A 27,071-nucleotide genomic window follows, 5' to 3' on the forward strand; every position below is an offset into this window, starting at 1 on the left:
GTGTTCTGGCCTGGAGAATCCCATCGACTGCATAGTCCGTGGGGTCCCAAAGAGTCAGACACAGCTGAGCAGCTTTCTGTTTCAAACAATGCAAGAGGGTTTTGCTTTTTTCCACAGCCTCTCCAGCATTTATTGCTTGCAGTTTTTTTTGATGCTGGCCTGACATTTGTTCATGCGCAACAAGCTGCTGACGGGCTTGCAGGCCAGGAGGTGCAGGGGGGGCGTCTGGGTCGGCAGGGCCATGACTGAGTCCCGCACGCTGTACCCACAGCAGGAGCTCATCGAGAGCCTCGGCCGCAAGCTGCAGGTGCTGCGGGAGGCGCGGGAGAGCCTGCTGGAGGATGTGCAAGCCAACAGCGCGCTGGGCGCCGAAGTAGAGGCCCTGGTCAAGGCCGTGTGCAAGCCCAACGAGTTTGACAAGTTCCGCATGTTCATCGGGGACCTCGACAAGGTGGTGAACCTCCTGCTGTCGCTGTCCGGCCGCTTGGCCCGCGTGGAGAACGCCCTCAACAACCTGGACGACAGCACGCCTCCGGGCGATCGGGTACTCCCCGGGAGGCAGGATCGGGGGAGGGCCCGCGGGGTGTGGAGGGAACGCCTGGAAGCCTCGCTGGGCCGGCTGTCCAGCTGGTTGCAGAAGGTCTTGTTCTCTCTTGCTGTCTCCCTTCTCGTAGTGGGGAGTTGCTCCGAGACTCCCCAAGTTGTTCAGTTACCCAGTTGGGTCTGACTCTGCAACCCCGTGGACCGCAACACACCACGCCTCCCTGTATATCAGCGTCTCCCCGAGTTTTACTCAAACTCACGTCCATCGAGTGGGTGATGCCATCCAACCATCTCATCCTCTGTCATCCCCTTCTCCTCCCGGCTTCAGTCTTGCCCATCATCAGGGTCTTTTCCAGTGATTCAGTTCTTGGCCAGAACATGCTAGCATTATTTTATATGTTCAGACTCACGTCCGCTGAGTCGGTGATGCCATCCACAGGCTTACTAGTTAGCATCGTGGACACTGAGGGAGTCCCCCACGGGGGACCGTGCCTGTGGTCCTCCTGGGCCCTGAGCCTTCACTGTATCCCTCGGGATCTCCACGTTAGGTCCACTCTGGTTACGCTTGATGAGCTTCGATTTCCTAGAACCAGAGGCAGCAGTGGTCTGCAGCCTCCTCCAGGTTGAGCTTAGGGGCCAGGCCTCCACTGTGACCAGCGCTGGGGGAAACTGTCGATGACAGGCACGCTAAGGAGGGCAAAGAGACAATGTCTGGTTGTGGGAGGCTCCTCTGTCTTTCCAGATAGAAAGCGGGACACGTGGGCCAGACGGATACAGGACGCCCTCCCTCCAATCGGGAGCTTGTAGTCTCCAGGGATGGCAGCTGATCTCTGTAGCCCCTGTTTGGAGAATCAGCTGAGGTCTCTTATGGTTGGAATTAATGAATTGCAATGAATCCTACTCTCACTCACACTGACAGGTCAGGGTGTTCTTTAGCAGGGGGCAGGTGGCCCTGAAAGGTAGTGCAGGCCATGGATACTTTCCAGGCTCCAGACCAGGGAAGCAGTTTCTGTTTTCACCGCGCCCCCCGCCTCCCCTCGACGCCCACCAAGCAGCAGCCCTGTGCCTCTGACCTCTCCTCAGGGCCCCTCCACCCCGATGATGCTCCGTCGGGGCTGGGGGAGGCCGTTCGGGTCACCAGGTGGCGGAGGATCGGGAGACTCTGCTGGCCTCGGAAACTGGGACTGAGGAAGGGACCTTCCCTGGTGTGTGCCAGCCGCCAGGTGGAGACTGTTTAATGCTGTTCCTCCCTCCCTGACTTGTTTTCACAGCAGGTTACCTACGGGAGGGCAGGGAGGGTAGCTGTGCGCCCCGATCTAGGAGTGGGGGCATCTGTGTGCCGCAGAGTAAGGAGCCAGGGCAGCTACACGACCCACCCGGCCCCAGCCCCCGCCTCCGGTCTCTCTTTTTCCAGCTCCTTGACCTCTTCACCGTCTGCCTCTACTGGTGCCGGAAGGGTTTAGCAGTCCTGCTCTGGGAGATCTCTTTAAATGCACTGCTTTGCCCCCATCCACCGTGTTGTGAGGGAAACGCCTTGGGCACACACAGGTCCCCCCAACCCGCGAGTCCTTTGCTGCCTGCGCGCGTCTCCCAGTTTTGGACTTTTCCGGGCGCGGATGGCTCTCATGTTCTTACGGGTGTATCTGGGCGGCTAGTGGCGAGGGGGCGGGGGATGTATCCAGGTGCCTCCTGCGGGGAAGTATCTGCGCGCCTCCTGTGCGGGAGTGTATCTGGGTGCGTCCTGCCGGGATGTAGCTGGGCGCCTCGTGTGCGGGGGTGTATCTGGATGCCTCGTGGGGGGGTTGCATCCAGGCGCCTCACTGTTCAGGCGGTGGGAGGCGCTGGCCAGCCCCCCTCCCCCCTCGCCGGGTCCCCAGCAGGCTTGTGTGTCTTCTGTCTGTCCAGCAATCCCTGCTGGAGAAGCAGCGCGTCCTGATCCAGCAGCACGAGGACGCCAGGGAGCTGAAGGAGAACCTGGACCGCCGGGAGGGCATCGTCTTCGACATCCTGGCCAGCTACCTGGGCCCCGAGAGCCTGGCGGACTACGAGCACTTCGTCAAGATGAAGTCGGCGCTCATCATCGAGCAGCGCGAGCTGGAAGACAAAATACACCTGGGTGAGGAGCAGCTGAAGTGCCTGTTGGACAGCCTGCAGCCCGAGAGAGGCAAATGAGGGCGCACCCACCCCCCCACCCACTCCCCGGAGGAGGAAGAGGAGGATGCGGGATGGGGTTGGAGTCGTCAGCTCTGGTCCTGTGGATGCAGCTGGAAACCGCAGCCTGTATTTACGTCCTGTCGATGGGGGTCGGGGGCTGGGGGGGGGGGTTGTCCTCTCATGGCCAGGTGGCCGTCAGCAAAGCAATAACTTCCATGTGTGCGTTTGGCGTGAGTTCTTAATGCTTAGGTTCCCTTTCGGAATGCAGAGCAGAGTGGCTCCCCCCACCCCTTGGCAGCGGTGGTCCGGAAGCGTCCCCACGTGGCGCGGGGGCTCGGGTGTGCCATGCGCGCCTGCACACCAGGGTCACCCACGTGGCTTCTGCCGGCCATGCGTGCGGGCAGTCAACTGCGTCCTCCCGCGCGGGAAGGAACGAGCGCGTGTCTAAGAAGCTGCGTGTGGGTTGGACGGGGTGGGTTTGCCTGGCGCACGAGCTGTCCAGTGGACCACGGGAGGCGCCAGAAGTGTTGCACCGTTCCTTGTGTCTGTCCTGTAAGGATGACCCCGACCCAGCAAAAAAAATAATGAGGACGAGCATTATTTATTAATGTGTTAGGAGAATAGTTGTCCATGCGGTTTAAAGACCAGCTGTGAAATGAGGAGCTTTCAGCACGCTAGGTTCACTCATGGTGAAATCGCCACTTGCACAGTGTGCGTGCTTTAAGGAAGGCACACGCAGAAGGGACATACTGGCTTTTGTTCTTCTGGGATGGCACCCGCGTGCGAATGGTATTTTTCCTGCAAAGTGAGATTCCCTGGCTGAAAATATGTCCGGAGGGTATGTGCTTGCGAGGTTTGTTTTTTTTTTTCTTAAGGACCCTGAGATAGTTTCCTCACCCCGCGCCCCCCCAACATTTCTTTGGTATGTATATGATCCTGATTATAATTGGCAGCTCCTCTCTTGTTGCTTCTCTGGATTAGTTATGGCAGTGTCAAGGCCACATTTCCTCTAAGAACCCGTGGTTCTGGCTTTCCAGAGGCCCTGGTGGACCACACAACTCCCAGACCTGGTCTTTCTCCACCACAGAGTTGACCACTGCCTGTTCCCCGTTTTATCGTTTGATATCGCAAGGTGATCAAGAGAGTCTGTTCACTAAAGAAAACACTGTTGAGCTGTTGTTTTCCAGGTCATGACTGGGAGAAGATAACTTGCAGATCCCGAGTGTTGCATTTGCATTCAGAATGTATAAAGATCTTTTCCGGGTTAACAGTATGAAAACAGCCCAGTTAAACCATGAGCCAGAGACTTAAATAGACACTTCACCAAAGAGGTTATATGCATGTCAGTAGGCACGATAGGTGTTTAGCCCCTCGTGGCTTGGTTCTCAAGGTCTGATTTTTAACCTGATCGTCTGTGTTCCGTCCCATTTGAGTGAGATGCCTGCATTTTGGTGGGAGAAACCCCAAGATAACTTCATGTCGGGGTGATATTTGGAGGTCAGATCACGTTGCTCCTTGTTTTCTCTTACGCCTGTGAAAGGAGTTTTCCGGTGGGTGGGGAGATAGCCCTTTGTCACCGGTGGCCGGCGCCTTACCAAAGACAGAAGCACACAATGTCTTTTTAAAGGACACTGCTCCACACCCATGGAACCAGAAGGACAAGCTGGGCTGGCCGCGTTGATATCTCTGCAGCCCTGGAGGGAACTGACCTGGCAGGCTTCAGTGATGCTGGCAATAAACATTGCTTTGGCAACCCACCCACGCCAGAGAGAAAGGCCTTCTTCTGCACTTTTTATTCTTCTTAAATTAAGCTGTTCCTGACTTGAAAAACCCCTCTTCTGCCAGTGAAGCGTCGTCCTCCTCCCCACGCACTATGGTCACTTGCTATGAAAATGTGTCACGGCAGAAAACAAAGCTATTTGTCCACGGAGCCCACCCCTCATCCCCCGCTTCCTCCCTTGGGGAGACAACCACAGTGATGTCAGTGTGTTTTGATTTTCACAAAGCTTTTATCTGTGATTCTTGCCCTTGTCATACAGTATTGTGATCATTTTGATGATACGTCTGTAAAATGTGAAAATACGAGTTTTTGCTTGTATCCAGCTTTTCGGTGTCTTTTGAGAATGTGGTCTTCTACACAACAATACACAGGGCGCTGATGTCCTTTAAACGAAGCCCATAGAATCACAACAGTCCTGTCTATTTCCCCATCTGCCTCATAAATGTCTGGTTGGCGGGGACCCAGAGATTGCAGTGAGTCAGTGTGCAGAACTTTGTATATAGCTGTATTACTGCGTATACAAACAATCTGGTGCTAACATTTCTCCCGTGGCATTCCTGGGTGGTGGCTGATGGCTCACCCCGGGTCATTGCTCAGCTGAGACGTGCTCTCTGTATCTCGAGGTTGCAGTCAGGGGCCTTGCTGGAGACTTTGATCATGCCGCCCACCGTGGAAGATGTGTACTGGTTTCATGCTCAACACTTAACACTTACCTCTCACCAGATTGTCCTGCTTGACCTTAATACAATAAATGGTGTCTTTCAGTGAATGGAGCGTTTCTCTGTCTTGCATCTTTTTTAAGAATTGGAACGTCCTTCCTGTATGTCTGATCCTTCAGCCAGTGATAAATCGTGGGGTTGAATCTGTGTATGCAGGTGTTGGACTGTTTCTGCCTGTTGGGTTCAGGCCAGTCAGTCTGCAGCTGGGAAAACATCAGGGACACAGGTTTTACCAGTCAGCTGTTGCCACAGCCATGCTGTGTAACAACCGCTATAAAATCGCAGCAGGGTGCTGGGAGAAGTACTCCTTTAGAGGAGGAATTGGTAGATCATTCTGCTCCACGTGCCTGTCATCTGCCTCCCGGCACCAGGCCTTTGGCCTGGGCACATCCATGGCACATGACCGGGGAACAAGCTCAGTCACATGGGTGCTTGCCCTGGGTGTGGTTATGGCGCCCCCGCTAACCTTCCATTGCTGCAGCAAATCCCGCAGCCCAACATGGAATCCAGAAGGCACGGCGTGTGCTCCACCCCACGACTACAGGGAGCTGTGAAGCACTGGGGCCATTGGTGGAGCCCCGTCATCTCCCACGCTGGGTGCTGATACGGAGCAGCACCCTGTGGTCCAGGACCTGGAGCCAAGCCACCTGTGTCACTTGGTTGTGAGCGGGCGCTAGCCTCTGTACCCCTCAGCTTCCTCCTTCCCAGCCCTTGGGAGAGCAAATGAACTGATAACATCAACCCGCTTGGAACACACCTCTGGTGCGGTCACTGCAGCCTGGGTCTGGAGGAGAAGCATTCTCTGCGCCCGGACGCCCCCTGTCGGAACCACCAGAAGACAGATGACAGCTGCTCCTGGTCGGCAGCGGACAAATGCTTCTGTTTTCGGAGCAGGTTGGTGGAACCCGGAGGTCAATCAATTGAGAGAGAGGCAGTCTTCCTTTTTGTTTTTTTTTTTGAGTAATTTTGCCTGTTGAATTTTGGCTGCTCAGGGTCTTGCTGCTCGGGGTTTTGTCTAGAGGTGGTGTGCAGGCTTCTTGCACTTGGGCCTCAGTAGTTGTGGCACGTGGGCTTAGTTGCTCTGTGGCAGCTGGCGTCTTCCCGGGTCAGGAATCAAACTCTTTGTCTCCTGTCTCAGTGGATTCTTTACCACTGAGCCACCAGGGAAGCCCGAGAAAGTGTTCTTGGTAAGAACTATTCAAATGTAGGAGGTGAATTTTTATTTGGGATGGGGGGAAAAAAACATTGTCACAAACTTAGGGACTTTAAGAAGCACACAAATACTACATACATTATTATTATTATGCTTCTACAGGGTCACTCCCGCTTGTCTCGTGAGTTCTGAAAGGATGGAGGGATTTGTCCACGAGGGCGGTGGAGGTGCAGTTGTAGGCTGGGGGCGGGGTGTGTGGCTGTGGGAGCCAGTGGTTCTCTTGCCATGCTCCGCGACCCGTGGACTGAGATGCTCAGACTTCTGCCTCTTAGGCGAACCACCTTGGGCATGCTGAGTCAGTCTCGGGCACGGGGGCACGGGAGATGCTGTCTGCATCCTCACACCTGTGGCTTGACCAACCACAGAGCCACCACACCCTGAAAGCCCAGGCATTCTGGAGGGGAGGGAGAGGGAAATGTTTCCTGCATTTCCCATCAAAAGAGGAGAACCTCACACGTTGCGTGTGTACACAAATAGACTGTGTGCTGAGTCACACTGAGCCAGGTGAAACATCCCACGACACCCCAACCCGTGTCATTCCCCTCCTCCACCAGATCCCCAAAATGCCTGTGACAGCTCCAGTGCCCTCCCCCTTCGTGAAACCTAGGAAGTGGGGTGCAGAGGAAGGCAAAGAGGAAAGGTCCTTAAAACATTGTCACAAACTTAGGGACTTTAAGAAGTACACAAATGCTACATACGTTTTCTTTTTTTTTTTTTTGGCTGGCAGTGAACCCTCCTTTCTCATCTCAGCACAGCCTAGGGCAGAGGAACAGCGCTGGAGGCCCCCATCTTGTAAGGGTCGTGCAGGGGGAGGCCTGCCCCTTTCAGCTCAAGGTCAGCCTGTTTCTAGTTTACACCCGCTTAGGAAAGTCAAGCGTGAGGCCTCCCTGACGGCGTCGTGCAAGCAGGACCGGACCCCGTGGGCAGGGGCCCTCCAAGCACATGGTCCATGGCCGCAGGAGCAACGCCGGACACTGTCTGAAGGACGTGCCAGCAGAGGACACTGTCTCCCTTCGGAGGTGTCCTCTCCACAATGCATCAGACAAACCCAAAGTGGGTGAGAGGCTTTTTATTAAAAAAAAAGCTGACCAGTTCCCTTAAAAGGTGCTGAGGCGATGAAGGTCCACCGGAGGGGCAGCTCAAAACTGGAGGGAATGAAGACGCCTGACGCAGAGACAGCGCAGCCTCAGCACCGCGCCCTCCACCCCCGCGGGGAGATGCTGGGCCACGGCAGGAAGAGAACCAGCCTGATGGTGGGAGAAGTCTGAATAAGGTGTGTAGATCACTGTGTGGTCAACGCGAAGTCCTTTTTAATTTTACTGAAGTATACTTGATTTACAATGTTGTGTTAATTTCTTCTGTACAACAAAGTGACTCACTTATATATGAACACATGCTTTTTTTTTCGTATTCTTTTCCATTATGGTTTATTACAGGATACTGAGTATACCTCCCTGTGCTGCATAGTAGGGCCATCTCGTTTATCCATCGTGTGTATATATATATATGTGTGTGTGTATGTGTGTCCAGTTTAGTTCAGTCGCTCAAGTCGTGTCCGACTCTTTGCGACCCTATGGACTGCAGCACGCCAGGCCTCCCTGTCTATCACCAACTCCCAGAGTTTACCCAAACTCAGGTCCATTGGGTGATGCCATCCAACCATCTCATCCTCTGTCGTCCCCTTCTCCTCCCGCCTTTCCCAGCATCAGGGTCTTTTCCAATGAGTCAGCTCTTTGCATCAGGTGGCCAAAGTATTGGAGTTTCAGCTTCAGCATCAGTCCTTCCAATGAACACCCAGGACTGATCTCCTTTAGGATGGACTTGTTGGACCTCCTTGCAGTCCAAGGGACTCTCAAGAGTCTTCTCCAACACCACAGTTCAAAATCATCAATTTTTCGGTGCTCAGCTTTCTTTATAGTCCAACTCTGACATCCATGCATGACTACTGGAAAAACCATAAGCCTTGACAAGATGGACCTTTGTTGGCAAAGTAACGTCTCTGCTTTTTAATATGCTATCTAGGTTGGTCATAACTTTCCTTCCAAGCGTCTTAATTTCATGGCTGCAGTCACCATCTACAGTGATTTTGGAGCCCAGAAAATGAGAGTCTGCCACTGTTTTCACTGTTTCCCCATCTATATACATATAGGTTTATCCATCCTATATATATATAAAAGTGGTTGCTAATTCCAAACTCCCAGTCTTTCCCTCCCCTCCCCCTTGGGAACCATAAGCCTGATCTCTGAGTCTGTTTTCTTTAATCCATGTGTTGATTTCTGTTGTATTTTAGATTCCACATTTAAGTGATATCATATGGTATTTGTCTTTCTGCCGCTGACTTCGTATGATCAGACCCATCCATGCGGCTACAGACGGCATTCTTTTGGGTTTTTTAATTTATGGTTGAGCAATAATTTCTCTGTGTATATGTTCCACATCTTTATCCATTCATCTGCTGCTGGACATTTTGTTTGATTCCATGGCTTGGCTATTGTGAATGTGGTATGAACATAGGAATGTATGTCTCTTTTTGAATTAGTGTTGTCTGGATATTTGCCCAAGGATGCGATTGCCGGGTCATAGGGTAGTTCTACTTTTAGTTTTTTAAGGAGCCTTCATACTCTTCTCCGTAATGGCTGCACCAATTTACATTCCTGCTAACCATGTTGGAGGGTTCCCTTTTCTCCACACCTTCTCCAGCATTGTTTGTACGTTTTTTTAAGGATGGCCATACTAACCAGTATGGGCGGTACCTCACTACAGCGTTGATTTGCATTTCTTTAATAATTAGCGGTGGTCAAGGTGAATTCCTTGATCGCCAGCGTCATGCTATGGTGACTGGTGTCATTTCCACTTGGTTAATCTTGGGTGAAGAATGTGATCTTGCTGTTGCACTTAGTCGCTCAGTTGTGTCGGACTCTTTTCCACCCCGTGGACTGTGGCCCACCAGGCTCCTCTGTCCATGGGGTTTCCCAGGCAAGAATACTGGAATGGGTTGCCGTGCTCTCCTCCAGGGGATTTTCCCAACTCGGGGAATCGAACCCAGGTCTCCCACATTGCTGGCGGATTCTTTACCGTCTGAGCCACCAGGGAAACCCCGAGAACACTGGAGTGGGTAGCCTATCCCTTCTCCAGGGGAACTTCCCAACCCAGGAATCGAACTGAGGTCTTCTGCAAGAATATGTGGAGATGTGCTATTTGCAACTTTCTTCTGTTTTTTTTTTTTTTTCTAGAAGCGAACAGTTTTTTCCGAAGGAAAAGGTGCTCAACTGGTTGCTTTCCACAATTTCAAAGGAGGATTTCCTTCTGTGCCTTCTCACTGGAGCACTTTCTTCCGGTGTGTGAGGGGAGGTTTAAAGCTGAATTGGGAATAGTTCTTAACAGGAAGGCCAGCACCGAGCTGGGGCCCTTGGACCTCTTGAGTTTTCAGAAGACTCTTGCCTTAAACTGTCAGTAAGTGCTGGGGAGGGTGCTTATCTGTGCTTGTCCAGGTGGGTAGCTGATGTGGACAGGAGCAGTGAGTGTGGGCAGCCAGCCCATGGGGCCCGGGGGAGGGGTGTGGGGTGGGGCGTGCACAGCCAGGCCCGGAGAGGCAGGGCGCGCGCACCAGGCCGCCAACACCACACCCTGGGTGCTCAGAAGGCAGACTTCAGTGCTGGGGAAAAGGAACACAGGATTGCTGGCCCCTCGGCGGCAGAAGTGCAGTTCCTTAACCATCGCAGTTCTGTGCTGGGGGGCCGGGGACGTGTCGCAGGGGATGTGCACGTACAGCTTTGCGCTCAGGCAGACCTGGGGGTAGTACCCTTGGCCTTGAGGCGAGAAAGAGGTAGAGCTCTGACTCTGGGGGTTTGGGGTGGTCGGGGAGGCAGCCTGGGAAGGGAGGCCTGCATTTCATGGTTTCAAAAACCCCCAGATCTCAGGCAGCACGTGGGGAGCATGGTTCTGTGTGGAAGACGGTGATGCGCACGAGCTGGCGTGCAAACGCCGTGCTCTCTGAGCGCAGGACACTTCCCAGCAATCCTGCACCCAGGCACCAGATTTTAACTTTCTGCTCGGGGTTTTCCTGAACACATGTGCGCTTGGACTGCCACTGTACCACCACCACCGCCCCGCCGCACCCCATGATAAAACACTGAATGCCGATCAGAACGCCCGCATGTCTTGAGAGGCACCGTTCCAGGGGAATTGCAACTCCAGGTGACCATTGCGGGACTCTTTTGAGTGTTGGATACAAGGGCCTCCAGGCCCCTGGGGGTGGGGGTGGGGGGTCCTGTGGCATCTCCCTATGAGACCCTGGTCCGGACTTGTGATTTGTGTGTACATTCGTATCCAGGTATGTTTTTTTTTTCCGGCATGACAGAAGATAGGGGAAGCACACACACGTGTACAGACAGTGATGCAAGTGTGTGGATGGCACTAGCTGAGTTTTACAGCAATACTGGAGCTCCGCATGCATGCATACTTGCCGGCCTTCTCATCTGCATGAAGAACCATCTGCCAGTACTGACAGGCCGGGCGCAGACCACGGTTTCTCTGGGGGACTGCCCCGTATCGCTTAAGGCCTCTCCTCAGAGCTCTCTCCCTGTGGTTTGCCAGCCGCTGGGGAGCAGCTCCAGGATCTGCTCAAACGAGCTGAGGTTCCTTTAGGCCCTTCACAGGTTTTCCCTTCTCCCGTTCCGTAGCCCGAGTCCTTCCTTCCCTGTTCAGGACAGAATGCCAAGGCTCTCGGGGACCTACCGTGCCAAGTCGGGTAAGGTGTTGGTGTATCCCATCCCTCCCCTCCCATCTCTCCATTTTCATTTTTTTTTTTTTTCTTTAGTTAAGCATCTTGTTTCTTGAAACATATTTTTGTCTTTTTTGTTTAAGTGAAAGTCTAGTTGCTTTAAAATGTGGTGCCCGTCTCTGCTGTACAGCAGACTGACTCAGTGATGGACACAGAGACATTCTCGCTTTACAGCCTTTTACGGTTTGTCACAGGACACTGAATATAGCTCCATGCATTCTGCAGTAGGACCTTGTTTATTCTAAATGTTGTAGTTTGTACCAAACCCCTACACACAGTCCATCCTTCCACTCTCCCCTTTGGCAACCATAAGTCTGTTCTGTATGAGTCTTTTGTTTGTTTTACAGGTATGATCATTTGTGTCTTATTCTGGCTTCCACCCCAGATATGCAGATGACACCACCCTTACTGGAGAAAGTGAAGAGGAACTAAAGAGCTTCTTGGTGGAAGTGAAAGAGGAGAGGGTAAAAAGCTGGCTTAAAACTCAACATTCAAAAAACCAAGACCATAGCATTTGGTCCTATCACTTCATGGCAAATAGTTGGAGAAACAATGGAAACAGTGAGAAAGTTTATTTTCTCGTGTTCTGAAATCAATGCAGATGGTGACTGCAGCCATGAAATTAAAAGCCGCTTGCTCCTTGGAAGAAAAGCTATCATCAACTGTGATAATCTCTAGGTCCACCCACACCGCTGCATTGTTTCATTCTTTTTTATGGCTGGGTGGTATTCCATTAGATAGGCCTCATGTCGTCTTTGTCCCTTCACTCTCGCTGGACTTTTAGGTGGTTTCCCTGTTTTGGCTATTGTGTGTGGTGCTGCTGTGAACATAGGGGTGCGTGTATCTTTTTGAATTACAGTTTTGTCTGGGTATGTTCCCAGGACTGGGATGCTAGGTCATATTGTAATCTGTATTTAGTTTTTTGAGAAACCTCTTTACTGTTTTCCATAGTGGCTGCACAAATTTACATTTCCACCAACAAGGTTGGAGGATACCCTTTTCTCCACATCCTCTCCAGCATTTTTAACTATGTATTTTGGAAATCAGCTTTTTATTTAGCAGTTCAGTTCAGTCGCTCAGTCGTGTCCGACTCTCCGCGACCCCATGAATCACAGCACGCCAGGCCTCCCTGTCCATCACCAACTCCCGGAGTTCACTCAAACTCATGTCCATCGAGTCGGTGATGCCATCCAGCCACCTCATTCTCTGTCGTCCCCTTCTCCTCCCGCCCCCAATCCCTCCCAGCATCAGAGTCTTTTCCAGTGAGTCAACTCGTTGCATGAGGTGGCCAAAGTATTGGAGTTTCAGCTTTAGCATCCGTTCCTCCAATGAACACCCAGGATTGATCTCCTTTAGAATGAACTGGTTGGATCTCCTTGCAGTCCAAGGGACTCTCAAGAGTCTTCTCCAACACCACAGTTCAAAAGCATCAATTCTTCGGCGATCAGCTTTCTTCACAGTCCAACTCTCACATCCATACATGACCACGGGAAAAACCATAGCCTTGACTAGACGGACCTTTCTTGGCAAAGTAATGTTTCTGCTTTTTAATATGTTGTCTAGGTTGGTCATAACTTTCCTTCCAAGGAGTAAGCGTCTTTTAATTTCATGGCTGCAATCAGCATCTGCAGTGATTTTGGAGACCCCAAAAATGAAGTCTGACACTGTTTCCACTGTTCAGCAGTACTGGGAAGTTTTTTCTTCTTTATTCTTTCTAATGTGGAATTGTTGTGTTATGTCCCATTGTAAGTTTATAAAATGGTTTACTGTACATACTCTCTGCCTGGGTTTTCTTCTCCCTATTTGTCCCCATTGTAAGTTCAGTTATAAAGCTCATTGGGTATGTGTGTTTCACTGACATGTTTGTAATTTCTCTGCTCATTTCGTTGGGATGAATTTGTTACAGAAAAGTTGTACACAGAGGATTCCAGTGGCATTTCGACTCGTATGTGAAATGTAGTCCTCACTGCTGGATCATTGGCATGATGTCTCATTTCTTACAGAAGTCCCATCTGAAGCTCTCCCCTATCTTAGCAGCTACCTTATCTAGTCCATACCGTCCTACTCGCGTGGCCCATCTGTGATCCAAGACTCAACAGGAAGGGGGTGTTTGCCATGAACTAAGGGTATATTTCCTCATGTGTTTCTTGTCGTTGGTCTCTCTCGACTCAGTCTCCCCCATGTGGGCACACTGCTGCTAACACCTGCATATATGGGTTGCCATCGCTTTAAGAAAAAATGTCATTAACTCCAGGTGAGATGGCTTAGGTACCATGTCTGGGGGACAATTGAAAAGGATGAGGGGACGTGCCTGAAGCAGCCACACAGATCTTAAAAGGGAGCTGTTAGTGTGTTTGGAGGGAAAATATTCCCCTCTGGCATAGGGCCAGGAGACACAGAGGAGAGCAGGTCAAGAGGGCATGCCACCACCAGCAACAGAGATGCTGCCGTGGCGTCCGTGACCTAGCAACCGAGAATGCCGGAGGTGTGTCCAGTGGATACGGAATGCAGTGACTGCACAAGTCCGAGGAGAGAGCCTTGGCCTTACAGGCCAGACTGACTCACAGTGTGGCCAAAAGCTGTTCTGTGCTCAGAGGGAGGAGCCCAGGAGCAGAGAGCGGTGTGTATAAGTGGGGGATATCCGCCCATAGGGAGGAGCTGCCCTTTGAACTAGCCACCCTCCTCATCAAATGGTTATTCCCTTGGAGACGGTTAGTAGGTGCTCTGGCTTCGTCATTGTGTATGTTTTGGTGTGGTAAAATAGACAAGAGATACACATTTTTAACATCTGTAAGCATACTGTTCTGTGGCGTTAAGGGTATTAACACTTGTGCAGCCATATCACAGCAATCTTCAGAACTTTTTCATCTCCTCAGACTGAAGCTAACTGAAACTCACCATTGAATGAGTTCCCCGCACCCCCAGCCCTGGTCACTGCTCTTTTATTTTCTGTGTCTGTGAATTGGACTAGTCTGGGTCCTACGAAAAGTGAAATCGTTCAGTATTTGTCTCTACCTGGCTTATTTCCCTCAGCATAAGTAGTCCTCAAGGTTCATCCTTTTCGTAACATGTGTCCAAGTTTCCTTCCATTCGAAAACTGAGAAATGCCCTGTTATATGGATCGACCACATGTTGTCAATCCATTCATCCGTGGGTGGAGAATTGGGTCACTTGCACATCTTAGCTATTGTGAATAATGCTATTAAAACATAACTATACCACTATCTGAATCCCTCCTTTTACTTTGGGGTATGCTGTAAATATTGGAGGCAAAAGGAAAAGGGAGTGACAGAGGATGAGATGGTTAGATAGCAGCAACAACTCAATGGGCATGAGTTTAAGTAAACTCAGGGAGGCAGAAAATGATAGAGGAGCCTGGAGTGCTGCAGTCCGTGGAGTCCCAAGGAGTCAGAATTGACTTATTGATTGAACAACAACAAATATGTCTATCCAGAAAAGAAATTCCTGAATCACGTGGTAAGTCTTTGTTTTAAGGAATCAATGTGCCATTTTTTACAGCAGTTGTACCAGCTTATAGTCCTACCAGAAAAGCACAAAGGTTTTGGTTTCTCCACATTGTGACCAACAGTTTTCTGTTTGTGTAACAGCCATTCTGTTGAGTGTGAAGGAGCATTTCATTGAATGTAAGACCTTTTAAGCAGGTCGAGTTAAGTAATAAGCAGGAGACTCCGATACAGATATGGAAGATAGAAAGATATATGCAGTAGTTTATATTACTAGAAATGAACTTGTAAAAAGCATCCTTTGTGTCCCTTCTGTTTGATTTTTCATTCTACAAATACTGATTAAGCAGCTTCTCTGGCCCAGGCTTGGATTTTGAGGGCATCTCTTTTTGTCTTCATCCTTGGATCAGCTTGTTTGAGAAAAACAGAGTCCTCTAAGCATTTCTGGGAGCAGACAGATTTCAAGTTCTTGATATATTATTGTACTGAAGAGATAGTAAAGTTGTAATGATGGAAGGGAAAATACAAGGGGAGTATTTGTGTCCTATAGATTGTGTGTGATCCATAAAGACTCCAACTTTCTGCTTGCCTACTCACAGTGTCATCCTTCAGTATTGTGGTAATAGCTGACTGATGTCTTGTGAATATGATGGGGACTTGGAGCTGAATCTATAACCGGAGATAAAAGCTTTCATTTTGTAACTTTGCCACATTGCCATTATATGACAGTCACCTTGAGAGCTGGCCTTGTTGGTCTCCCAAAAGGAGACACTCACAGCCTGATTACCACTAGTTCTGGTGGCCTTTCCTAGGATGAGCACATCCATCCTAAAGAGTGACCAGGCCATTCTCAGTTTGGCCGATGCCATCGTGGATGGTACTTTGTCTCCCCATTGCACCCACGCAAGAGTCTCTGACAACATCCCTCACTCCAGCAGAGGGCACCTGAGATCACATTTCTTCCACCGTCACTCTGTTTCACCGTCTCTCTTTTGAGAACTACTTATTCAGTAGTTCTCACACCCTAGTTTTGCACATTCGAACCATCCTGGAGCTTTGAAAATCTCTGCCCTTTTCACTTACCCTGAGCAATGGACTGAATCTGTAGTTGGGAAGTGTTGCCCTGGTTTCCTCCTCTTTCTGGATGTTTTTGCTTTTCCAGATAGGCTCTTTGAGCTTCCTGTCATCTTGCCCATAGAAGGTGAGGTAGGATGATGTTCTCTGAAGCCACTTCCCATGTAACTTTAGGCAAGTTACTCAGCCTCTGTACTGAGTACTTCCACCTATAAAATGAGGATAAGAATACTTAGTAGTTCTTTAGAAAGGTAAATGGAGTCAATAAATATAAACCCTACAGAAGTGAAACTTTTCAAGACTATCCAGTGTGTAGGTGGATTCCACCATTGCAAAACTGTTTTTATTTTTTTTTAATTTTATTTTTATTATTTTTTACTTAATTAAAAAAATTTTTTTTTTTACGTTAAAATATTGTATTGGTTTTGCCATACATTGACATGAACCCGCCCCGGGTGTACATGTGTTCCCCATCTTGAACTCCCCTCCCACCTCCCTCCCCATATCATCCCTCTGGGTCATCCCAAGTCTTTTTTTAATTTAAAACATACTTACCATGGTGATACTAAAACACTATGTGCCTTGCTCACTGTTACTCTCTCACAAGTATATGGTGGAGCCTTTCTCATTCTTTTGTTTTTCCTCTACCTATTTGCACTGATCACTGATGAAGGCTTTCTTATCTCTCCTTGCTATTCTTTGGAACTCTGCATTCAGATGAATATATCTTTCCTTTTCTCCTCTGCCTTTAGCTTCTCTTCTTTTCTCAGCTCTTTGTTAGGCCTTCTCAGACAGCCATTTTGCCTTTTGGCATTTCTTTTTCTTGGAGCTCGTCTTGATCACCACCTCCTGTATAAGAGGTTCCATGATATTTGATGCTAAAAACTATGCCCTCTAAATTTTGTTTTGGGAAATAGTTAACTCTGTATAAAAAACCCTGTGTTAACATGAGGTAGTGTATTATATGAAGTAATAATTTAAAATTTCTCAATTTTAATCTCTAATAAATAACAAAAGATTCTACCTGCCTAAATAGAATCTCCTGAGCATCTCAATAATTTTCTTTTCTCTTACTGTGGTAAATATATATAAGATAAAAGCTGACCATTTTAAACATTTTTAAGTGTGCAGTTCAGTGGCATTAACTACCTTTTTAATATTGTGCGACCATTACAAAATCCCCCTGCTCTTCCAACTTCTCATTTAACGGCTCCCTCTTCTTCTGTTCTGCCAGGAATTACTAGTTGACTGCTCAACTCAGAGACGTTGTAACTTTCTGCTGTTATGTTTCTCTCCCTGTTTTCAGTTAATCAATGGATTAACTTTGCTGTAACTCTGAGCTCAAACTGGGGTTCTGTAATAACATAGAGGTGTGGGACTGGGTGGTAGGTGGGAGGGAAATTCAAGAGGGAGGGGACATATGTACACCCACGGTTAATTCATGTTAATTTAATTCATGTTGATGTATGACAGAAATCAAACTAATATTGTCAACCAATCAACAATCAATTAAGAAAAGGAATGGATGTTTCGGACAAAAAGTTAAAGTTGTGGAAAAGAAGATGTTGTGTGTGATGGGAATGTTGAAAACAGAAAAGTATGCGGTTGTAAGGAAAGCTATTCAAAATACCGTGCTGAAAAACACATAAGTTGCAGATGTTAGTGTACAAATGTTCATACTTCTGTGAAAATTAAGAAAGATATTTCCTTTTATATGTTTGTAAACAGAATATATATCAAAACTCCAAAGATATTTGCATAGCAAACAGAAGCCCCTGACTTACCTCTCATTATTATTCATGTCCTTCGAAGCATTATTCGCGTGAATGTACTGTGGGTGCCAGGTGGGCTTTGATTGCCCTGGGACAGCAGTCTGAGCCAACTTCTAAGTCTGGAAGCTGAGGTGGCATGCCATCTCCTTACCATACTTGAATGTTTTCTGTTTAAAATGTTCAATTAGCTGAACATTCAAATCCTTCCTAGCAGCCTGCCTGCTCCATCAACCAGCAGTGAGTTAAGTGCACCCAGCTCAGTTGTCTCTCTGTTCTTTGGCCATATGCCTCATGGCCAAAATACCCAGAACAGACGCAGTATTATATTTAATAAAGGCTTTTGAAAGCAGCACATAAGCAAAAGAAGAAAAAATCTTAAGCAATTTAAATGGGATATTGGCAGAAATCAAGGGTGAGGCAGGAGCAAGGATTCAATGGAGGGCAGTAAGTGGGTCCTAGGTGGAGAGAGGAACAGGACGAGAGATTCTGCCAGGGTGATACCAGCAGTCCCCTGTTATGGGCGGAATGTTCCTGATGGATGTGCGTTCATAAAGATCATTCTTTTTTTTGGGAAAATAATCGTCTATATATCAAATTGAAGAAACAATTGAGGGAGTTCCCTGGTGGTCCTGTGGTTAGGTCCTGTGGTTAGTATTCCAGTGCAATACTGTGTGGGTATGGGCCCCTTCATAACTCTTTGAGTTCTGCATTAGATGATGTATACCTTCCTACACGTAACTGATTCTTCACAATACGAATAGCTTTCAGAACGCCTAACCCCTCTAACTCAGTTAAAGCCACCAAGTACTCATACATGTTATAACTTGGATGAACCTTGAGAAGAGTCAAAACAAAATATTGCCCCTCATACAAGTCTAGTCTACTTTGAATGCTGCCATATAGACCTCTTGTATGGAATGTGCATAAATTACTTAACCAAGCCCTCTTGTTGCCCCTGAAATTTTTTCCCACTTTTCAGTATTACAAAGAGGCTGCGTTGACTATTTTTTTTGACTAAATGTTTATGATCAATCTTAAGTTACATCTTTGGACAAATGCTCCGAAGTAGAAATGTCTGTTTGAAAGTTTGCACATTTTAAGTCTTTTAGTAAATATTCCCAGGTGGCCCTTCAGAAGATTTGCTTGGCTCCCCAGTGCAGAGTTGAGGGTCACATGTCTCTGGTGAGAAATAATAGTACTTGCATCTCAAATACAGCACTGCTTATCCACAGCAGTGTAAAAGTAGGGGAGGAGAATGGAGATAGCGGGATGAGTGTGTTGTTCTAGCCAAAATTTCCAAACTCATGATATCCTGTATTTGTTTGCAGTTCCTTTGGGTCCACATCTGCCATGACCTTGCTCATCAATAGCGCCAGTTGCCAAATAGTAGGTTTTGCAGTAGCCACTATTGGATGGATCCTCGGCACCACTACCATGGGCTTCGTGGAGTGGCGAGTATGGTATCTAGACAACGCCTCACAATTCTCTGGTTTGGCCTGCGTGGGAATGTGGAGAGTCTGTGTCTTCCGTCATACCAACATCACCACAACTACCTCATGTCACGATTACACCTACCATGATACTTACCTACCTCTTGATATCCGTGTTTCTCAAAACCTCTTACTGATGGCCAGCATTCTAGGACTCTTGGGGAAAGCCTCTGTTACTGTTGCACTTAAAAATGTGTCCATGGGAATTTTTGAGAATACTACCTACAAAGCATTTGTCATTGCAGGAATTCTCAACATAGCTGCTGGTATCTGTATCTCAGTTGCTGTCATCTGGAATTACCACTCTGTGATGACTGAAGCGGGTATTGTCTTCCCACCTTCTTTCAATTTACCCTTCAAGCCACATGCTCAGCAAATTGGCAACACTGTTATAGTGGCATGTTTAGCTGCCTCTGTGCTGTTCTTAAGTGGGTGGCTTATTCTCTCTTACAAAGTGCCCCTGGATATCCAGGTGCATCCCGAAGTACCAGGAATGTAGATTCCTGTTTGCATTGGCCTTACAGATCCAACATTACCAAAAGTTTTTGGGAAATCTTACCATGATGCTTAATCGAATTTCCAAAGACTCGAGACCATGGCAATAAAGCTTTTGGCAGAAAGTAGTAAACCATTTACTTCAGTTGTAATCTGTGTCTGATTTGATTCATTGATTCAGTTAAGGAATTTTACTTAAAAAAATCTTTCTAATCTGCCTGTTTTTATTTTAATTATTACCTAATTCGATGGACATGAGTTTGAGTGAACTCCAGGAGTTGGTGATGGAGAGGGAGTCCTGGCGTGCTGTGATTCATGGGGTCGCAAAGAGTCGGACACAACTGAGCAACTGAACTGAACTGAATCACACTACTATAAATCTAGTGTATGGAAATAACAGTTTCAGAGATTCTTACATTTCCCTCCTCAACTGTTGCTAAAAACTGATTTATTTTCTATGCTATGGTATTATACATCTGTCATGTAAAAATTTCCATTATATGGAGAAGTAGAGATGGTAAAGGACAGGGAAGCCTGGCATGCTGTGGTCCATGGTGTTGCAGTCAGACACAACTGAGCAGCAAAAACAACGAGAAAATGAGGAATTCATTCTACCACATTACTGAGCACCAGAGTTAGTGAAATTGTTCTGTATAAGGTTTATGTATCCTTTCTTTTCCCCTTTTAAATCTTTTTAAATGGTTATAAAGGAACATTTGTCCCTTCATCCTGACAAAATGATTCCCTTGCTTAAAGAATATTAAGTTATTCCTTGTTATCACTGAATACTTACAATTTTTAAATGCCTCAAAATAAATTCTTCAGATTTATTTTTTTCCCTACACAAAGTATTCACAGTGACAAAAGTCTGAAACTAAAGCATCTCTCCTACCAACCTACCCCATCTGCACTTTAAGAAAATTTTTAGATTTGTTAAATTTGTTGTTGATGTTGTTCAGTTGCTGAGTTGTGTCCAACACTTTGCAACCCCATGGGCTGCAGCACACAAGGTTTCCCTGTCCTTCATCATCTCCCGGAGCTTGCTCAAACTCATGTCCATTGACTCGGTGATGGCATACAACCATTTTGTCCCCTGTCGTCCCCTTCTCCTGCCTTCAATCTTTCCCAGCATCGAGTCTTTTCTAATGAGTCAGCTCTTTGCATCATATAGCCAAGTTATTGGAGCTTCAGCTTTAGCATCAGTCCTTCTAATGAATATTCAAGACTGATTCCTTTAGGACTGACTGATTTGATTTCCTTGCAGTCCAAAAGACTCTCAAAGAGTCTTTTCCAGCACCACAGTTCAAAAGCTTCAGTTCTTTGGCACTCAGCTTTCTTTATGGCCCAACTCTCACATTCATACACGAGTACTGGAAAAAACATTGCTTTGATGAGATGGACCTTTCTCAGCAAAGTAATGTCTCTGCTTTTTAATATGCTGCCTAGCTTGATCATAGCTTTTCTTTTAAGGAGCAAGCATCTTTTAATTTCATGGCTGCAATCACATTTGCAGTGATTTTGGAGCCCAAGAAAATAAAGTGTCTCACGGTTTCCATTGTTTCCACTTCTATTTGCCATGAAGTGATGAGACCAGATGCCATAATCTTTGTTTTTTGAATGTTGAGTTTTAAGCCAATTTTTCACTCTCCTCTTTCACTTTCATCAAGAGGCTCTTTAGTTCTTCACTTTCTGCCATAAGGGTGGTGTCATCTGCATATTTGAGGTAATTGATATTTCTCCTGCAATCTTGATTCCAGCTTGTGCTTCATCCAACTTGCCATTTTACATGATGTACTCTGCAAATAATAAATAGGCAGGGTGACAATATGTACCTTGATGTACTCCTTTCCCAATTTGGAACCAATTTGTTGTTCCACATTTGGTTCTAACTGTTGCTTCCTGACCTGCATACAGATTTCTCAGGAAGCAGGTAAAGTACTCTGATATTCCCATCTCTTTAAGAATTTTCCAGTTTGTTGTGATCCACACAGTCAAAGACTTTGGCTGTCCTATTGAAAGGCTGTTGCTGAGCCATGAAAGACTCTGGGATTCTTGGCCTCCAGAGGAGATGAATTCAATTCGGAGCCAGTGACAAGGCTTGATCACTCAGAGCTTTTGTGTAATAAAGCTTTATTAAAGTATAAAGGACATAGAGAAGGCTTCTGATATAGGCATCAGAAGGGGGCAGAAAGAGTGCCCCCCTGCTAGTCTTTAACTGGATGTTATATAGCTACTGGTGCTGCTGCTGCTGCGTCACTTCAGTCATGTCCGACTCTGTGTGTCCCCATAGACGGCAGCCAACCAGGCTCCCCTGTCCCTAGGATTCTCCAGGCAAGAACACTGGAGTGGGTTGCCATTAGCAGTCTGCTAATTGGAGAAAGGAAATGTCTCAGAACTCAGAGACTGGTGACAGGCTCCTGACTCACATGCATTGAGATTACATTGGCACAAAGTGAGTCATCCCAGGCCATAAAATGATTGATCTGAATCTTGAAGAAAGGCAGGTTTCTAAACAAATATCGTCTCACTAACATAGCTTAAGAGAATATTTACATGAGTAAAACATAGTGGTTTGTCAAGTCTTTCTGAGTCTTAGGCAGAACCAACTTGAAGACAGAGTTTAGGGTTCATTAACATACCTTAAGATAAATATTTCCATAAGCAAAACGCATTGGTTAGCTCAGGGTTTGAGAAGAGTTAAGTTCAGGTGGAACCAGGTGTCCTCATGGCAACAAAGAATTTTAAAAGAAACGTTTTTAAATTTGTATAGAGAAGGGGAAAAAAATCTAACACTTGTTTCTTCCTGCCACTTAAAAGAGAGGTAAAAATGTCTGACACTTGCAGCCTTTTTCCTCCTTTGGAGACCCCTCGCCTTCCTACCTGTTACCCTCTCATTCCCCCATTTTCTTTTAGTAGAATTATGTTGCCTAGGGAAAGGGGCATTGTTCTCATTCTGTAACTGCTTCCAAGCTGATAAGGAGCATCATCTCTGAATTGGTGAGGCAACATATTCTCCTAACTCTCATATTGAGGGTCTCTGATCCAGGGGCCCCAAGTAGTAGTTGAAGGAAGCTGCCACAGTTGCAGAAGTTTGAGCAACCATTTGTAACTTAAAAGCCTTCATGCAACTGGAAACAAATCCAGCTACACAGTTACAGATGCAGGAAGCAAACAGCAAAAACAATCAGAATTATTGCAATTAGGATAGTTCCCATGGGGAACTAGTTAACATCTCCAAAAGTGAGGCAGTTGAGGCTTCAGGAGTATCCATAGCCTGAATCATCTTGTTCATGTGTTTTTTTTTTTCCTAATTTTTATTAGAAAACTGAAATATACAATGAGTAACATTAGTGCTCATATCAGGTATATATGTACAGCAGTGGGTATGAATAATGGCACAAGTTCCTCCTTGTGCAGCTGTCAGAATATCTAAGGCCAATCTGTTTTGTAAAACCACCTTTATAATTTGTATTTGTTCAGCATTAAGAGCTGAAATAGCTTTTTGAGAATCTTGGAAAGCCCATTGAATAAAATTAGTCAAAGCATCCATTTGTAGCATAACATCTGTAGTTCCCAGAGAGGGAACAAATAACTGCAGCCAAATAATCATACCAGGGAAATATAGACATTGCCCATGAGTTCTAAGTTGTGGTAAATTAAAAGGCATCTCTGGAAGCTCTGAAAGTATGAAGCCATGAGTAAAACCTAGACCTAGGGTGCATCTCCCTATCCAGCCAGGGGGAAGCCATGCAAATAGGTAAGAGCCACATATCCAATAGGTCCCGTTTGGAGCAAGCCAGCATGACTGAGATATCCAGTCCCAATCAGTGCCTGGCCAGGCAAAGGGAGGACCTGAAATGGGGTTGGAAAACAGGAATGATTATGCTAATTTCAGTGTTGTAGTCGGAGAAGATGCTTCATATGATTTCCGTTTTCTTAAATTTACTGAGGTTTGATTTGTAGCCAAGATGTGGTCTATCCTGGAGAATGTTCGTGTACACTTGAGAAGAAGGTGTATTCTTCTCTATTTCGATGGCATGTCCTGAAGATATCAATGAGATCCATCTCATCTCATGTATCATTTAAGACATGTGTTTCCTTATTAATTTTCTGTTTGATGATCTGTCCACTGTTGTGAGTGGGGTGTTAAAGTCTCCTACTATGACTGTGGTGTTGTCAGTTTCTCCTTTTATGTCTGTTAGTGTTTGTCTTCTGTATTGAGGTGCTCCTATGTTGGGTGCATAGATATTTACAATTGTTACATCTTCCTCTTAGATTGATCCCTTGATCATTATGTAGTGTCCGTCCGTGTCCCTTGTAGTACTCTTATTTTAAGGTCTGTGTTGTCTGATACAAGGATTGCTACTCCAGCTTTCTTTTGCTTCCCATTTGCATGGAATATACGTTTCCATCCTCTCACTTTCAGTCTATATGTGTCTTTAGGTCTGAAGTGTGCTTCTTTTAGACAACATATATATGGGCCTTGTTTTTGTATCCATTCAGCCAGTCTGTGTCTTTTGGTCAGAGCATTTAAGCCATTTACATTTAAGGTAATTGTTGATTATATGTTCCTAGTATTTTCTTAATTGACTGGGGTTGATTTTGTAGATCTTTTTTCTTCTTTTGTATTACTTAACTATATAAATCCCTTTAACATTTGTTGTAACGCTGCTTTGGTGGTACTGAATTGTCTTAAGTTTTGCTTGTCTGAAAAGCTTTTGATTTCTCCATCATCAGTTTTGAATGATGTAGAAACTGATGGGTACAGTAATCTTGGTTGTAGTTCCCTTTCAGTATTTTAAATATATTCTGCCATTCTCTACTGGCCTGAAGAATTTCTGCTGACAGAACAGCTCTTACAGGTATAGGGTTTAGCTTGTATGTTACTTGTTGCTTCTCCCTTGCTGCTTTTAATACTATTTTTTTTGTTGTTTGTTTGTTTGTTTAGTCTTTGTAAGTTTGATTAGTATGTGTCTTGCCGGGTTTCTCCTTTGGATTATCCTGTATGGGGCTCTTTGTGCCTGTTGGACTTGATTGACTATTTCATTTTCCTTGTTGGGGAAATTATCAACTATAATGTCTTCAAAAAGTTTCTCATACCCTTTCTTTTTCTCTCTTCTTCTGGGACCCCTAATATTAGAATATTGTTGCATTTCATATTGTCCCAGAGGTCTCTGAGACTATCCATTATTCTTTTCATTGTTTTACTTTATTTTGCCCTTAAGCAGTTTTATCCACCATTTTATCTTCCGGCTCACTGATTTGTTCTTCTGCTTCAGATATTCTGCTATTGGTTCATATTAAAGTATTTTTAATTGCAGTAATTGTGTTGTTTGTCTCTGTAGGTTCATTCTTTAATTTGTCTAGGTCTTTGTTCATTGATTCTTGCATTTTCTCCATTCTGTTTTCAAGGTTTTTGATCAACTTTACTATCATTATTCTGAGTTCTTTTTCAGACAGTTTGCCTATTTCCTCTTCATTTATTTGGACTTCTGTATTTCTAGCTTGTTCCTTTATTTGTGTAGTATTTCTCTGCCTTTTCATTTTTTTAAACTTATTATGTTTGAGGTCTCCTTCTCCCAGGCTTCAAGGTTGAATTCCTCCTTCCTTTTGGTTTCTGCCCTCCTAAGGTTGGTCCAGGGGTTTGTGTATGGTTCCTAAAGGGTGAGATTTGTGCTGAGTTTTGTTTCTTTGTTTATTTTTCCTCTGATTGGCAAGGGTGAGTGAGGTGGTAATCCTGTTCGCTGATGATTGGGTTTTATTTTTGTTTTGTTTGTTTTTTGGATAAGTTGTCCTGCACAGGGTGCTACTGTTGGTTGGGTGATGCAGGGCCTTGGGAATATTAAGTGATTCTTTTTTTTTTTTTTTTTTAGCACTTTGAGCTGTATTTAACTGTTGATGTCTTCTTCCTGAGAGTGTCCTGCATTTTCTTTTTCACTTTATTTTGATGAGTGACCCCTGTCATGTTCAAGAGTAGGTGTCATGTCGAGTCCAGCAATAGGACCTTGTGAATATCAGATATCCATCAGTGATAGTTTTAAGGCTGCTGTTACAGAGAAAACCCTCCATGCTGCAAGGATTTATTATTTGCTCCTCTTTTAGAATGCCCTGTGCCCCCTGAGAGTTTTTGTCAGGCCTGGAAGTACATTACAGTAGAACAAGCCAGAGGATGACGGCAAACTTGGTGTCTCCTCTTTCTTGGATTTTTGAACTAAATGTTCCTATTCTGGTTAAGTTGAAGACAAGGATGAGTTGGTTTTACATGTACAGATTCTTGTTCTGAGGCACTGAGACTACTCTATGTATTCAGCTGTGCTAGCTTTTCCCTACATGTTGTTTCGTCTGCCACTCTTGCTGCAGTAGGTTTACATGGATTCTGTATTTTATATGTATCTGTGGGAAGAAATTAATACCAGGTTCCAGATGCATCCCTTCCATCCACCAAGGTGTCTTGCCAGGTTGGCTGTCCATGTCACATTTCTGTGGGTGCTCACTGCGGTGGATTTTGGTATCCCACCTCTCCATTGTATCCCATGATGCTGCTTGAACTGAAGCTCCTTCACTCAATGTGATGGTCTCTGGATTTATCTCTATCTCTGAAGATGGCCTGCTTTCAAATGTCAATCCTTGATTCAAAATTCATTCGAGACCCATATCGCACTTCTCTGTACATCCTTCTGTCCAGGTACACTGTCTTCACTTTCATTTCTTTGATGTCCTGAATGCTATGGCAGGACCCGGTTTGGGGTGGGTGGTGTTCAAAATCTGTTCATTTCTGAAATATTCTGGGAGAGGATCTTATTGATCATACTGTCTAACTCTTTACTTATTTTTCTCTCTTGGGAGTGCGCTTTTTTAGTCATGCTCATAGTGGCCCTCAGCAGGTCCATCCCACCAGTACCCTAAAGCGTCCACTGTACTTTCCACTGATGCCATGTCCGGCATTTGAGAGTGGCCTTTTCCACCGTCAGGCAGAGGTGATAACGTCCTCACAGCTTAGATGTCTGTATCTCTTAGAATTCACCCTATGTGCCCATTGTCATGTATTTTTTTACAGAAATATGGAATTGTGTTTACCTGTTCATATCCTCTTCCTGTTAGCTTCTCCCATGTTTTACTTATTTTCCTCACTGTGAGCCCTGGAAATTTATTAAGGGTTGGAAATTTGTGTCGGTTGGACCTCAGCACTCTTGTGAATAGTGTGTCCGTCAGCAAGCATGTCAAGGTTACTGTTGGAGAAAACGTCCACCATGAGGCAGCATTTCTTCATTCCCTCCTCTCATTCCCATGGCAACAGCAGCCTTTGTGTTATTCCCAAGTCTGGTTGTAAATGAGAGTAAAGTGAGACAAGAAGTCACCAAAAACTTTTGTCTGTTTGCTCTTTGATTTTTTTTAAGTGTAACTTAATTTTTTTTATTTAAGACTATCTACACCATTGTAGTTGTTGCATGGAAACAGTTTCTTCTTCCTTTCCACAGATACCTGGAGGTATTCAGCTGCGGTTATTGTCAGAGGTATCTTTTAGGATCTGTTGAGTACATGTCTCTTGATACAGGAGGTCCATGTGAATTATGAATTGCATAG

At 46.1% G+C, this 27,071-nt stretch overlaps 2 protein-coding genes across 3 annotated transcripts; both read left to right on the forward strand.

Annotated features, from left to right (window-relative positions):
* Positions 1-16: 16 nt before the first annotated feature.
* On the forward strand, positions 17-5,250 carry LOC148773055 (protein Shroom2-like). 2 transcript variants are annotated; one of them, XM_088834395.1, is made up of 2 exons: positions 17-544; positions 1,958-2,631. In XM_088834395.1, the coding sequence occupies exons 1-2, from the start codon at positions 173-175 to the stop codon at positions 2,477-2,479; spliced, it is 894 nt and encodes a 297-aa protein (XP_088690521.1). In that variant the 5' UTR covers positions 17-172; the 3' UTR covers positions 2,480-2,631. The 2 variants fall into 2 exon arrangements, with proteins under 2 accessions (XP_088690521.1, XP_088690522.1); XM_088834396.1 differs by having other exon boundaries at positions 30-544; positions 2,449-5,250.
* Positions 5,251-5,371: 121 nt separating this feature from the next.
* On the forward strand, positions 5,372-24,733 carry CLDN34 (claudin 34). The gene is made up of 3 exons (XM_088834397.1): positions 5,372-7,682; positions 9,643-13,318; positions 18,831-24,733. Exon 3 carries the CDS (start codon positions 18,853-18,855, stop codon positions 19,489-19,491), a length of 639 nt encoding a protein of 212 aa, XP_088690523.1. The 5' UTR covers positions 5,372-7,682; positions 9,643-13,318; positions 18,831-18,852; the 3' UTR covers positions 19,492-24,733.
* Positions 24,734-27,071: the final 2,338 nt, after the last annotated feature.

Source organism: Moschus berezovskii, chromosome Y (genome assembly GCF_049115385.1).
Source record: "Moschus berezovskii isolate FMDL1 chromosome Y, NW_MosBer_1.0, whole genome shotgun sequence".
NCBI lineage: Eukaryota > Metazoa > Chordata > Mammalia > Artiodactyla > Moschidae > Moschus > Moschus berezovskii.